The sequence below is a fragment of the Teleopsis dalmanni genome, chromosome 1 (assembly GCF_002237135.1).
Source record: "Teleopsis dalmanni isolate 2A chromosome 1, ASM223713v2, whole genome shotgun sequence".
Classification (NCBI taxonomy): Eukaryota; Metazoa; Arthropoda; class Insecta; order Diptera; family Diopsidae; genus Teleopsis; species Teleopsis dalmanni.
Genome location: NC_051846.1, coordinates 147488150 through 147503057, shown reverse-complemented (window position 1 = coordinate 147503057; position 14908 = coordinate 147488150). Strand labels below are relative to the sequence as shown.

At 28.6% G+C, this 14908-nt stretch overlaps 3 protein-coding genes across 3 annotated transcripts; 1 reads left to right on the top strand and 2 right to left on the bottom strand.

The window, feature by feature from the left end:
• The first annotated feature begins 2237 nt into the window (after positions 1-2237).
• On the top strand, positions 2238-3289 carry LOC119669267 (farnesol dehydrogenase-like). Its single transcript, XM_038079094.1, has 2 exons — positions 2238-2874; positions 2939-3289. The coding sequence occupies exons 1-2, from the start codon at positions 2299-2301 to the stop codon at positions 3113-3115; spliced, it is 753 nt and encodes a 250-aa protein (XP_037935022.1). The 5' UTR covers positions 2238-2298; the 3' UTR covers positions 3116-3289.
• A 5164-nt stretch (positions 3290-8453) lies between these two features.
• On the bottom strand, positions 8454-9388 carry LOC119669266 (farnesol dehydrogenase-like). The gene is made up of 2 exons (XM_038079093.1): positions 8757-9388; positions 8454-8696 (listed from the first exon to the last, which is right to left on the bottom strand). The coding sequence occupies exons 1-2, from the start codon at positions 9330-9332 to the stop codon at positions 8520-8522; spliced, it is 753 nt and encodes a 250-aa protein (XP_037935021.1). The 5' UTR covers positions 9333-9388; the 3' UTR covers positions 8454-8519.
• Positions 9389-12181: 2793 nt separating this feature from the next.
• Positions 12182-13074, bottom strand: LOC119669268 (farnesol dehydrogenase-like). The gene is made up of 2 exons (XM_038079096.1): positions 12460-13074; positions 12182-12398 (listed from the first exon to the last, which is right to left on the bottom strand). The coding sequence occupies exons 1-2, from the start codon at positions 13033-13035 to the stop codon at positions 12222-12224; spliced, it is 753 nt and encodes a 250-aa protein (XP_037935024.1). The 5' UTR covers positions 13036-13074; the 3' UTR covers positions 12182-12221.
• Between the last annotated feature and the right edge of the window lie 1834 nt (positions 13075-14908).

Genomic DNA, 14908 nt, shown 5'->3' with positions numbered 1-14908 from the left:
ATTTTATAATTAAAACTTATTTAAAATTCCTCATTAGATGATAAAAACTCACTCTTATTAAAAAATATTTGAGACAAGTATGAAAAGTCATATAAATATATTAGAATTTATTAATTCGTACTGAAGTTTTCATACAAAAAATTGTATCTGAGTACTTAATTTACATACCAATATTCTAATTAATCTATCTAGCTTTCAGTAGTAATACATAATATATAACGTTGATTATATAGCAAGTTTCTTAAAAGCTTGTGTTTACCAATGAAAACATATTTGCGCCAACGTCGTGTATCTGAACCATAATTTATACAGCGACTATATTTATACACTTATTATATATCTTAAGTATATAATATAGTATAAAATATAACCATCTAACTTGAAGTCATATAGTCAAATTCATACAATGTTATAGTATACTTATAATACTTTTTGTCAGAGATGTTATTTGTAAAGGCTTGATAACAGTGTTATAAAGCTTTATTCGTAAACCTTTATTGAAGTTTAAATAGTGTTATAAAGCTGTTAGTAAACATCAACACTTATAATGACTTTATAGCTTCTACAATGACAATTTAATATGAATTTTTATTTGTTAAATAATTTTTAATCGCTACTTATAATTAAATAATACATAAGGATGCTATAAGTGTAATTAATGAAATTGTTAAGTGCTTCATTTAATTTTTTTATATAAATAAATGCGACTAGTGGAGTAACATTAGCATGACTTTCTCAGCATTACGTACCTAGATTAGGTTCTATACATAAGAAAGAACAAATCCTGTAACAAATAATACCACAATAGTATTGAAATTTAACAATTAAAAATAAAAATATAATTAATTAATTAATTTAATTATTCTACAATTGATTTATGATTTCGTTCTTATATAAACACAGCAAGTAAAATTGTTAATAAAAAAAAACTTTCATAGTAATAGTAACAAAACTCCAGAAAAATGTGCGAACATAAAAAAGTTGAGTACGGCTTCGGATCAGTTGGTTAAGGTGCGCTGATTCTGAGCTTCACATTTGGCAGAACCCGAGATCGATTCCTGGTACTTGCAGTCTCAAAAATAATTATTTACGAATAATTAAATATAAGAATTATTTCCAAGACCACTGATGAAGGGTATATGGCAATACTCGAAACAGCTGTATGATCAGCCAAAAATTCAGTTAATTAAAATAATATAAATTGAATTTCTGTTGTTGCAGTTCACTTGTAGTTCACTGCACTAAAGTGCACACACTTTTTGAATGGTACGTCGAAAAAAAATTACCGCTATTTTAAAATTTATAAACAACGTATAGATCCTTTTGTGTTACGCTTCGAAGAGATTGAACTGATATAATGGTTTCCAAAAAGAAAATTAATCAACTTGGTTGATAATGATTAATCCCTTGTTAAAACACGCTGAAAGTTTTGCAATAGTACAACAAAATCGATTTAAGTAACCAAGTAGATTAGGAAGTTAAATGTTTAATAGAGCCTTCTGACTATTGAATTATGCGCCCTGGGTTTGAAAAACAAAATCAGTTAATTATCAACACAATTCTATTTTGTACAGTCGAATTTCCAATCTTTGTGTGTTGGAAAATATATTATAATCAACATAATACCAAGATAAGGCATTATTAAAAACGATTTTATATTATTTTAATGTCAATCAAAAAATTGAAGATGGAATAATTATGAAAAAATTAGAGCATGTAATAATAATATTAAATATATTCAACAAGTTTTCTTCACCTGTCAGACTGTGTTGTTGCTTGGCTTGTGTAGTTTAAGGTCATGATGTGTCTATTGCAAGATAACCTTTTCAGAGTAACATTTTAGAAAGGTAAAAAAAAATATAAATAAGATCTGCAAATTTTAAATCTCACATAAAATAATAATATATTACAACAAGTAATCAATAGATTTCGAAACTTAAAGAAGCTAAAGAAATCATTGAATTCCAAGATAGTCTACATAAATCATATAAGCTAAAGTGCTAGACGGCACTATCTCCATACAATAATATATTAAAATAAAATGAAATAAAAAATTTATACGAATGTAGTACAAAATTTATAACTCTTAAGTTGCTAATTTAAGATTTGCTCCACTGTAAAAAAGAGTACATACCTAAAAATGCATTATATGAATAACTACAAAAACATTATAATTTGTGAATTTTGAACTCTACACTCAGACAAAAATTTGTATATATAATGAAGCTCCGATGCAACTACATTTAGTTTGAATTTTACCGGTATAAAGTGAACTAGTTTTTTGTGCGAAAAGCAATAATGGAACGTTGGCAAAATAAAGTGGCTGTGGTGACCGGTGCCAGTTCTGGAATTGGTGCTGCTTTAAGCATAGACTTAGTCAATGCTGGATTAATTGTCGTTGGATTGGCACGTCGTGTACAACGGGTTGAAGACCTCAAACGGCAAGTGACTAAGGAAAAACAAAGAAATCTACACGCACTGCAATGTGACGTTTCAAAAGAGGAATATGTCAATAAAGCATTCGATTGGATTGAAAAAAATCTTGGAGGAATAGATATATTGGTAAATAATGCTGGGATTTTTAGAATAGGCACTCTGTCTGAAATGGACACGAATTTAGCACAAGAAATTTTGCAAACGAATGTTATGGGTGTGATTTATTGTACTAAGAGAGCAATCAAATCGATGAAAACACGTAATTTTAACGGTCACATTATATTGATAAATAGCATTGGTGGACACACTGTTCCAAATAGTAAGACCTCAAATGTTCCATCATATAATATGTATTCACCGTCAAAATTCGCTTTAACTGCTATTACTGAAGTATACAGACAGGAGTTCAATAATATGGGTACTAAAATAAAGATTACAGTAAGTCTATAATCATTATAAATACACATATAAACGGAAATATATATTATTACGTTTCTCATAGAGTATTAGCCCCGGATTAGTTGAAACAGAAATTGTTCCAGAACAAATGAAACAGGCAATAGGCGATCATATATTGAAATCAGAGGATGTTTCCAGTGCTATTTTGTTTGCTATATCAACTCCACCACACGTTCAAATACATGAAATGATTATTAAACCCATAGGGGAAATAATATGAGCACGTCTTTATATATATACATCTGTCAACTATACTTATCAATATTAAATGTAATTTTATAGTTATATATCTATGTTATCAGCTAATTACATGTGTAATAATAAATTAAAACACATGTTTAAAAAACAAACCTGAGAAACACAAAAAAAAACATTGAAATTATGGTTAATTATATCAGATAAAGGCTTGTATAATTATAGTTATAGATAATAGCTTTTACTTTTACTATTTTAAATCAATAAATAAAAACTGTTTTAGTTTAATAATATATGATGTATGTGAAATATCTGTTATCGACGTAGCGATGTAGTGATGAAGAGGTTGCATTGCAGAAGCAATATTTTGTAGTGTTTTCTCATATTCATATAAAAGTACGTATTCATAATAATATGTATAAAAATTACTGTAATATTAAAATTTTGCGAATTCTCTGAACATTAAATAAAATGTATTTATTAAATTGACCTTGACAATGAAATTTTAAAAGATTGAGATACCTCCACTGTACAATATTTAATTTTAGTTTATTTGGCGGTATTTCTATTAAGAGACTGTACTCTCTTCAGTTTCTTTTTACAAACTACAAAGAAACCACTATCTCAAAAATGATTTAATGTATCTCAGTTTTAAATTAATTTGTAATATCTTTGAGGAATTTTTAAATAGATAACACATGTTCATTTCAACAATGAAATTTGTTTATTTTAATTTGTAGTGCTTTATATTTATTGCATATTTTATTAAAGTTTGAACAATTTTTTAATTAATTAATTAATATTAAATATATTTAAAAAAAAAAACTAAAGTCATGCTCTTGTAGAAAATAGTACTGAACTGATAATAATTCCTTTATAAACTGTCAGTGCAAATCTACCTAAAGAAGAGTTAGCTTCTTATTTTATACATTTAAAAGAAATTTTAATAGAAAATTTAGAAAACATTCAATTTTTTTAATTTGATTATATATACTTCTCATATATACTTCTGATAAGATTTTTGTATAAGGTTTTTTGTAAAATTTTCCTCTTCCTTATTATAATACTACTTGGGTACATTTATATTAGATTTCGATCATGAAAAGATGTACTATAAATCGTTATTTTACTTTAAATAAATAAATTACTATGTACCTTACATTAAGACCGAAAAGTTTTCGGAAATTCTCATTTAAAATTCGCGCGCTGTATATTTTTCGATATTTTAAGTTTATGTAGTTTGGCAGCACTGTCCTTAATTACTATGCCAAAAATGAGCGCGATCTGTCAGACAGTTCGTTTACGGCAGCTGTTGAAACCAGTTCACCTCAGTAGGGCGTTGCGAAAAAAACAATGGAAAAAAATATTGAACAAAGAGTTTGCATCAAATTTTGTGTTTCGAACGAAATTTCGTGTGCAGAATCGTTGCGAATGCTACAAAAGGCTTATGGGGAATCAGTTTTATCGAAAACTCAAGTTTATGAGTGGTACAAAGCCTTCCAGGACGGTCGTACGACCGTCGAAGACATTTCGCAACGCACTACTGAGGTGAACTGGTTTCAACAGCTGCCGTAAACGAACTGTCTGACAGATCGAGCTCATTTTTGGCATAGTAATTAAGGACAGTGCTGCCAAACTACATAAACTTAAAATATCGAAAAATATACAGCGCGCGAATTTTAAATGAGAATTTCCGAAAACTTTTCAGTCTTAATGTATATCACAGGTGTACCGGTATAAAATGAGCATTTTTTGGTGAAAATAAAACACTAATTATTAATAGGAAAATAAAAAACATTTTATTCAAAGTATTGGCCATTGCTTTCTACACATTTTGACCACCTTTGTGGATACCACGCCAAAAAAATTGTTCGTCTTTTAAAGTAAACCAACCAGACACCCAATTTTCGACCTCCTCGTAGGAATCAAAGTGCTTTGTCTTCTTGCCGAATCGATCTGGTTTTGCAGTCGATGTTGATGGTTGTCCCGGTTAACCCATGATTTTTTCCGTTTAGGATTCTTAAAATAAATCCATTTTTCATCGCCAGTAACAATCCGATGCAAAACCGATTTTCTTTCGTGTCTTTGAATCAAAATTTCACAAGTGTTTTTTCGGTTTTCCATCTGTCTTTCATTCAATTCATGTGACACCCATTTTCCACACTTTTGGATCTTTCCCATAGCTTTTAAACGGTCAGAAATTGTTTGTTGTGCAACATTTCACATTTCTGCCATTTGCTTTTGACCCAAAGTGTCATCTCCATCCAATATCGTTTGCAATTTGGCGTCTTCAAACTTTTTTGGCGGTCTTCCACGTTCTTCATTTCTCACACCAAAATCATTATATCTGAACCGTTGAAACCATCTTGTTGCTTCTGATAGAGCATGATCACCATATTCCTCGGCAAGCATTCGATGCGACTCTGCACCACTATTCTTCAAATGAAAACAAAAATTAATGCTTACCGCAAATCATCACTTTCTGGTACAAAATTCGACATTTTTAACACGATGAAAAAATATGATCTTGTCTGTTCAATGACTTGATGTACACTAAATATATTTCACACATGTCATAGCAAACAAACAAAAAAAAATAAAGGCTCGTTCACAACAAATGTTCCCTGTCGGAACATTTGTTTCTTTACGCTCACTTCATACCGGTACACCTAATATACGACTTGTAGTTTATGGTCTTATAAAATAACATATCCCCCACATCTGTATCTTCAATATCACACTAAAGAATCAAAAATCAAACACCTGCTATGATCAAAATTGCTAATTTATATCCTCCAAGCGAAAAATGAGTTGAATATTCAAAATATTTTGACGAAAAAAAAATATATATACCATAGAATTACCATATTTAGCGGTTATTTAGCGATTCATATGGTAAAATGAAAATTTGATTTAAAATAAATTTAAAAATATTTTAATACTGTAGTAGTATATATTATTTAGAGTAAGTATTTAGTATAAGTGTTTAGTTCATAAGTTTAGTAATTAGTTTATCATTGTAATATTACACATAAGAAAATGTACATGGCAACTCTAGTTTGTCAAGTTCAATTGATGTGTACCATGAAAATAAAGGAGTCAGTATATGACTGACAACCGAAGAGGTGATGCGTTTTGTATTTAGAATTGCTTGACTACAATACTAATTGCAAATCACATATAATACTCATAATACTAATAGTAGTATTCTATTTCATTAAGTTCAGGTTGTTAATAGGGTTTATATCAACTAATTTACACTTAACCTAATACTGCACTAGTTGACAATACATAGATTACTTTTTATATAAGTCCAGTAGTTGTTTTAATTATCTGTCGCGTCTAAATTTTATTATTTTATACTGCACAAATGTTGAATTTAAAACAATTTTTTTTTTTCAGAATTACTTTAAAATTTAACAAATATAAACAATTTCTTCCACAGTATTAATTATTAGTTTAAATATTTACATTATGTGATAAGGTTGATATTGCAATATAAGATCCGATATCATTTCCAGTAATTGCTTTGAAGTGAGTTCAGTTGAAGATTGCCTCTTTAATGAGTGGATTGCACGGCAGGCAATTTTACAAAGTTCAATTAATTAATAAAGATAAAAATAGTTCTATTACTAGTGTTGGTCTTGAAATTATTTGACTTATAACATCAAAATATGGAATCTTACATCTCAATTTTTTGATGAGAATCAAATATTTTTATAGTACGCTTTTAGACTTCAAAATGTTAAATATTTTAAAATAAAATTGTAAATCGTATAAAAATAATATGAAAATGTAATGTATTGTACTGGGAGTTTTCTAGAGAGAATATAAATCTGCTTTTATATGGTGAAGAGAGCCCTCTCAAAAAATAATACTCAAACATATTGCAAAACTTTTTAAATTATACACCAGCATGACATTGCTAAAATAATATTAGAGAATTATTTTTTTTTGCAAGTCATTATAAAATAGAATTAATTTTTAAGTACCCATAAATTAAAATATTTGATTTTGCTTTTAGATATAAATAATATATTAAAATTAATTTGGTGAACACTATAAGAGATATTTTTTTGAAATAAACTTTTAAGGCAATGAAATCCATTCAATGGAAAAAAAATATGCTGAATCATATAAATTAGACATCACAACATATGTATATAGTCATAGGCAATGATTAGGGAAGATTTCTATAAACACAACACATTTGATATTTTAAAATAAATATTTTTTAAATATATTAAAATTTGAACTTATATCAAATTTTAATTGTGTAAATTGTATTAGAAATATTAATATATCAAAAGGGATTTTTATTGAATTTAAAATATATTATGATTGAATGTTCATTTTAGCGGTTTCAGTTATTGAAGAGGTTTTGTCATCATTGGCGGAGTCTTTCTTTATAATTTGTTTATAATCCCAGAACATCTTTTAAAACATGGAAAAAAATTAAGATTTTTTTGAGCAATGGTTTGATGTGTGATACACGTAATGACATCTTTAACCTCTTCAAAAAATATTTCCATTTTAACCTTACTAATCTACTGCTAATAAGCTTCAAGTACACAGGATTTCTTAAATGGAGAAAAGCTAATTTAACTACAGAAAATATTGAGAATTTCAATCACTTTGAGTGTATCATAGAGAAGGACAGCGGAACTTTAACGAATATGTTATATATTTAAATATGATAAGCCCGCAATACATCATGGCTTAAACAATTTCATTGAATAACTTCAGCATACGAAACATTCAAGTCTATTATTGCTTGAAAAGAATGTGGGGTCTATTTTGAAATACTCCATACATTAACAGTGAGTAAACTGATTTTATATAGAAATAAAGAATGTATATATATTGGATATATTATATATATCCTATTTTGAAATACTCCATACATTAACAGGGAGTAAACTGATTTTATATAGAAATAAAGAATATATATATATTGGATATATTATATAAAAGAAATAAAGATGTAAAAGAAAATAATAAGACCGCAAAAATTTCTAGGCGATCAGATATATACTACATTACATGGACCGTACATGGACGGTATAAATTACAAAGCAACTCCGCTGACAATCGACGCAGATGGAGAAAATTTATTTCGTGTTATTCTGTATATAAGAGCAATCAAGATTTTTATTATTTATAATAATACTTATTTAATAATAATAACAAAATGTTAGAAAAATAAAAAATTAAACTGGAAAATGGTTGTTAATAAACTACAAAAACACTTGATATAATTTGTTGCAATTAAAAATTAATTACTATTTACAAAACCAGTCACGCAAACAAAAAATTTTGATAAATAATAATAATATATTGATATCAAAATAAAACCATTAGAAAACCATTAATGATAAAATTTATTAAACACAATAATTAATTTTTTTTTCATCAAAGTCTATCCAAACTTAGAAAATTTCTCCTACAGGTTTAATAGTCAATTCATGAATTTGCACATGGGGAGGTGTAGAAATAGCGAATAAAACTGCATTGGAAATATCCTCCGCTTGTAATATACGATTGTTCATAATTTTCTTAAATTGATCGTTAACAATCTCCGTTTCAACTAATCCAGGACTAATGCTCTATAAAAAAATTACAAATTAATAAAATTTCATTAAATTCAATCCTCTTATAAAACGTACAGTGATCTTCACTTTAGTTTCCAAATTATTAAATTCTTGACGATAAATTTCTGTCATTGCAGTCACAGCAAATTTTGATGGAGGATACATATTATTTGATGGCCTTTTCAAAATACCAATATTAAATACTGTATGCCCTAGAACACTGTTTATTATTATAACATGTCCATTAAAATTACGTTCTTTCATTGATTTAAATGCACGTTTGGTACAATATACCACACCCATAACATTGGTCTGTAGAACTTCTTGCACTAAATTTGCATCAATTTCACATAAATTGCCTGACTTAGAGATGCCCGCATTATTCACCAATATATCTATACCACCTAAATTTTTTTCAATACAATCAAATGCTTCATTCACTGAATCCTCATTGGAAACATCACATTGTCGTGCATGCAGATTTTTTTGCTTTTCCTTGGTCACATGTTGCTTAATTTCTTCCACGCGTTGTACACGACGTGCCAATCCAACAACAATTAATCCAGCATTGACCAAGTCTTTGACAATAGCAGACCCAATTCCAGAACTAGCCCCGGTCACTACAGCTACTTTATTTTGCCAACGTTCCATTATTATTTTTCTAAGTTTTGTTTTAGTTAACACTTAAATTGTTCACTTTACACTGACGAAACTGAAACTGCATCAAATTCAACTGCAGCTAAAATATTTATAGTTTATTTAATGATCATACAATATTAATGCATTATTAGCTGCTAAGTAGATATTACACAGAGTAGAACATACTCTTAGACTGAATTCTCTTATTTTGAATAAGTTTTAAGAGCTAGCTAAACGATAAGCTTGATTCTACTTATGACAGTCTGAGACATTTTTCTCACTCTTCTGCTTAATTAAAGTAACGAAATGAATGAATCGATAAGAAACTGAATTATGGGCCGGTTAGAAAGAACCAATACTAAACTATATGGACAATTTTAAAGGATTAATTTATAAAAGCTTCCTAGACTATACATATGCATATGTAACATATTGCAATGGATTTTAAATCGAAAATACCTAATATCTAATGTCTCATATCGTTTGCTTGATATTTGGTATGAATATATGTCCAATTAACTAAAATAAAGTTTATTTGAACCATTAGAGTATACAGAAGCTAAATGTAAATATTATGCCATTTTTTTTCCGTGCCATTTTTAATAGCAAATTGTAATTAGTAAATAAAGTAGAAGATCAACTATGCTTTTGTTTTCTTTTCTGTATGCTAAACCTCCGTTAGGAACTTCCTAAACGACTTGAAAGGTGACATTGTTATACACTCTTCCATGCCCAAAAAAACGTGCACCATAGCTCCATTTTTTAGATTTGTTTTAGAGACAGCACTGAGGTGGTAATAGAAAAGCTATTCGACCAGTATTTTGAGAGTTTCAAGCTGCAATGAAGTGAGTCTAACTACTCGAAAACCAGGAACCAAGTTATGAACTTTTCTTGCTGAATTTGGAATGAAATCCTTGTTATTGGATATATTTCAATAAGAAACATTTACTGTAAATCGCAACATAAAATCATTAAAAAATCATTATTCGGAATATGAAATTTTTTAAAAATGGTCATAAATAAATAAATAAAATGAATATTTATAAAATTATAAAAAGTTTTATATGTCATATTCCTTTGAGATGTTTCACTAGGGACGAAGATTTATGCAAAATTATTGCTAGGACAAAATATGGATATTTAGGTATACATATTTAAAAAGGAAGAACTACAATGATAACTTCAGATAAGAAAAAATTAAATCTTGATCCAGGGTTACAGTTTACATGATTACATACAGTTTAAAATTTCTCTATAAAATTAACTAATTAAATACTTAATTTATATCAGACCCACATGTAAGTTCAAATCAAACTGCAAGAATATTATGTCAGTCAATAAATATTAATTGCTGTACATATATAGTATGTTGTGTGGTAATTTTTAAGAATATAATAAAAATAATTTCGAAAAGAAATCTTAATATCAAAATGACTATACAAATTTTTCCATAATTATCGCGTCATCAGCTATCAGTCAATTTCGTTAAGTATTTTAATGTGCGTTCTCGAATTTTCTCGACTGAAATATGTTTATCAAACTCACAATACTTGAATTTTAAATAGATTAATTTAGGGTCATAATATAGTAAGTATTGTAGTTTATTTAGTTTCAATATGGAATCGACATACATTGTCTATTTATAGACTTTAAGCAAGCTTTTGATAATGCCAATAGAAAACAGATAAAAAACTAAGTACTCATGCAAGGCATACCGAGAAAAATCGTAAATCTCATACTTATGACTTTAGAAAATATAGCGGCAAAGGTTGCAGTCTAAAAATCTTACTCCGAACACTTTGAATTAAACACCGGCACGCAACAGGGTGATGCTTTGTCAGCAATGATCCTCAATTTAGCCATCAACAAAGCATTATTGAACATTGAAGAAATAAATCATAATAGCACAGGAATAAATAGAACAAAATAACCTTATTAATATGCGATGGTCTAACATTGATTACTTAAGATAATTAAAGAGGAAGTCAAAAAAACAGGAATAAAAATTAGCTACATAAAAACTATATACATGTTAATATCAACCACACAAACGACTTCTAGTACCCTAAGTATTAACACCTATACAATAGATGGTGTCAGTAGCTATAAATAGCTAGGCGTCGTATTCAATGAAAAAAATATTGCAATAAACACTCTTCAGGACAGAACTCAAGCTGGTAGAATTGAATAGATCTGGTAATACTATGGGTTGAAGAGATTGATAACAAGCAAAAATATATCACGAAAAACAAAACTTGAAATGTACAAAACATTAATCCAGCCGGTGGATTGCCGGCGTATGGTTGCGAAGCATGGAGATTTACTAAAGCTGAAGCGAATAAAATAACAGTATTTGAGAGAAGAATTCTAAAAACAATTTTTTCACCTATGGGAGAAAACGGAGTATAGATCATAAGATACAACCAAGAACTAGAATGACTTGTAGAACATGACACAATCAGCAAGTTTATAAAAATGCAGCGTTTAAGGCGGCTCGGTCACGTTTACGAATGCCGGAAGCAAGAGGGCAATACAAGATATTCTGGAATGACATAAAACCAACAGAAAAAGTAGAAGGTCAAGAAAACGACGGAAAGTGTCGATAATGATAGAGTGGAGATAAATATAGGGAACTGGAAAGGGAAAGCAGAATGTTGTAAGACAGGCATAGGACCTATACGAAATCTATACCAGAGATGATGATTGTAGTTTGTTGTATTGTTATTCATATATTTATCTCAATAGAAGCAAGAACCTTAAATAACTTAACTGCTATTAGCAAATAAAAAATTATAGAAATAAAATCATTTCGTAATAAGAAAAATATATACTTTTTTGATTTAAAGTTTTATTTAAATGTACTTCAAAATTACACAAACTTTACTTTTTGTTCATGCTTTATTAAAACATTTCGCCTACAGGCTTTATAGTTAACTCATGAATTTGCACATGTGGAGGTGTAGAAATTGCGAATAAAACTGCATTAGAAATATCTTCAGATTGCAATATACGATCGGCCATCATTTCCTTGTACATATCAGGAACTATTTCCGTCGAAACTAATCCAGGACTAATGCTCTGTGAAATAAAAACAAAACTATTATTTATTATTTAAATTTAATTAGCTATTAGAACCTACAGTAATCTTCACTTTAGTTTCCAAACTATTAAATTCCTGTCGATAAATTTCTGTCATTGCAGTCAGAGCATATTTTGACGGTGGATACATATTACTTGATGGTGCTTTTAAAATCGAAGTATTTGGAACACTATGACCAACAATACTGTTTATAATTAAAACATGTCCATTGAAATTACGTTCTTTCATTGATTTAAATGCACGTTTGGTACAATATACCACACCCATGACATTAGTCTGTAAGACTTCTTGCACTAAGTTGGTATCCAGTTCAGTTAAATTGCCTTGTCTGAAAATGCCTGCATTGTTGACTAAAATATCAATTCCACCTAGATTCTTTTCAATCCAATCAAATGCTTCATTCACTGAATCCTCATTGGAAACATCACATTGACGTGCATGTAGATTTTCTTTCTTTCCCTTAGCAACTTGCTCTTTAAGTTCTTCAACACGTTGTACGCGACGTGCCAATCCAACAACAATTAATCCAGCATTGACTAAGTCTTTGACTACCGCAGCTCCAATTCCAGAACTGGCACCGGTCACTACAGCTACTTTATTTTGCCAACGTTCCATTATTATTTTTCTAATTTTTATTTTAGTTATTTACTTCACTCCGACGAAAGTGAAACTGATTTAAATTGAACAAAAACCAAACTATTTATAGTTCATTTAATGATCATACGTAATGAATGCTATCACTAATAGCATTATTAGCTTCTTAGTAGGTATTATATAGAGTAGTACATACTCTTAGACTGTATTTTCTTAGACTAAATTCTCTTATTTTTAACTGGTTTTAAGAGTCAGGTAAAGAATTAGCTTGATATCACTAAAGACAGTCTTGTATAATTTTCCTACTCTTTTGCTTAATTAAGAGTACGAAATGAATAAATGGATAAGAAACTAGGAACTGAGCAAACCAATGCTAAACTATATGGACAATTAATTTTCAAAGGATACGTAGATTAAAACCAGTCTGTAAATGAAATGTTTGACATCTCATATCGTTGATAAAAATATATACCATTTCAGTAAAACAATAAATTTTATTTGAATCATTAGAGTATTTAACAACTAAGTGGGCATGTAAGATATATCCGTACCATTTTTTGTAGCAAATTGTAATTCGTAAATGAAGTGGAGGAAGATCAACTATAATGAATTATCAAGAAAACATTTTTTATTCTGCATTTTTTCTGTATGCTAAAATCCCATTCGGAACTTCCTGATCGGTCTGTATACTGACGTTGTCTTTGCCTCTATTATGTCTAAAGCAAGTTGCATCGTAGATCCAATTTTTAAATTTATTTGAAAAATGGAACTGATGTGTTAAAAATTATATCCATCTTCAAAGAGCTACTCTACTAGTATTTCGAGAGTTTTCAGTGGCCATAAAGTGAGTCTGACTAATCGAAAACGAGAAACGAAGTAATTTGGAATGAAATCCTGATTATTGGATAGAAAAATTATTACGAAGACGTAATAACACATATACTTTTAAATGACACATTTCTTTGAGTTTTTTTTGTCATGGAAGAGCAAGAAATTTAAATGCTTTAATTTTTTTTTCAACTTTTTACTGGGCACGGATATTTATGCGAAAAAAATGCTAGGAAAAAAATCAAAAGATATACTCCATATTCAAAAGAGGAAAAGCATGATGATAACTTAGAACACAAAAAAGTTCAGTTTGGGTTTATAGTTTCCATTTTTCGAAACGAACTTTAAAATAGCATTTAGTATAGAAACAGTAACCTACATAGCGACTAGAGAACATATAAACCTTTAAGTTTCCATATAAATTTATATAGGTTCTTAATTTTTATCTGATTTATGCACATTTAGAACATATAATAAATATATGTCAATCAATAATATTAGTTGCTAACCTTAACCCCTGTGTGACTATTTTTAAAAAGGAAATAATAAAAAATACTTAAGTTTTAAAACAGATTAATTTTGAATCATGTTATACTAAGTGTTGTAGTTTATTATATTGCTAATCACATAATTATCTCAATAAGAGCAAAAACCATAATTAAGTTAATAGCTATCAGTATATAATATCTATGGTTATAGCTTAAAAATAACAGAAATGTAGTCTTTTCGTAATAGCAAAAAAAGTAACTTTTTTGATTTAAAATTTTATTTAAATGTTCTTCAAAATTAAACAAAGAAACAGACATATTACAATATTTATTATTTGTATTGAAAACAAATACTTTTTGCCAATCCAACAACAATTAATCCAGCATTGACTAAGTCTTTGACTACCGCAGCCCCAATTCCAGAACTAGCCCCGATCACCACAGCTACTTTATTTTGCTAACGATCCATTATTATTTTTATAGTATTTAAGTGAATAAGCTCTTAAATTTTGACTTTAAACTCTCATATTTGAAACTGAATCAAATTAAACTAATTTTGCAATCTCAATTTAAGAGGT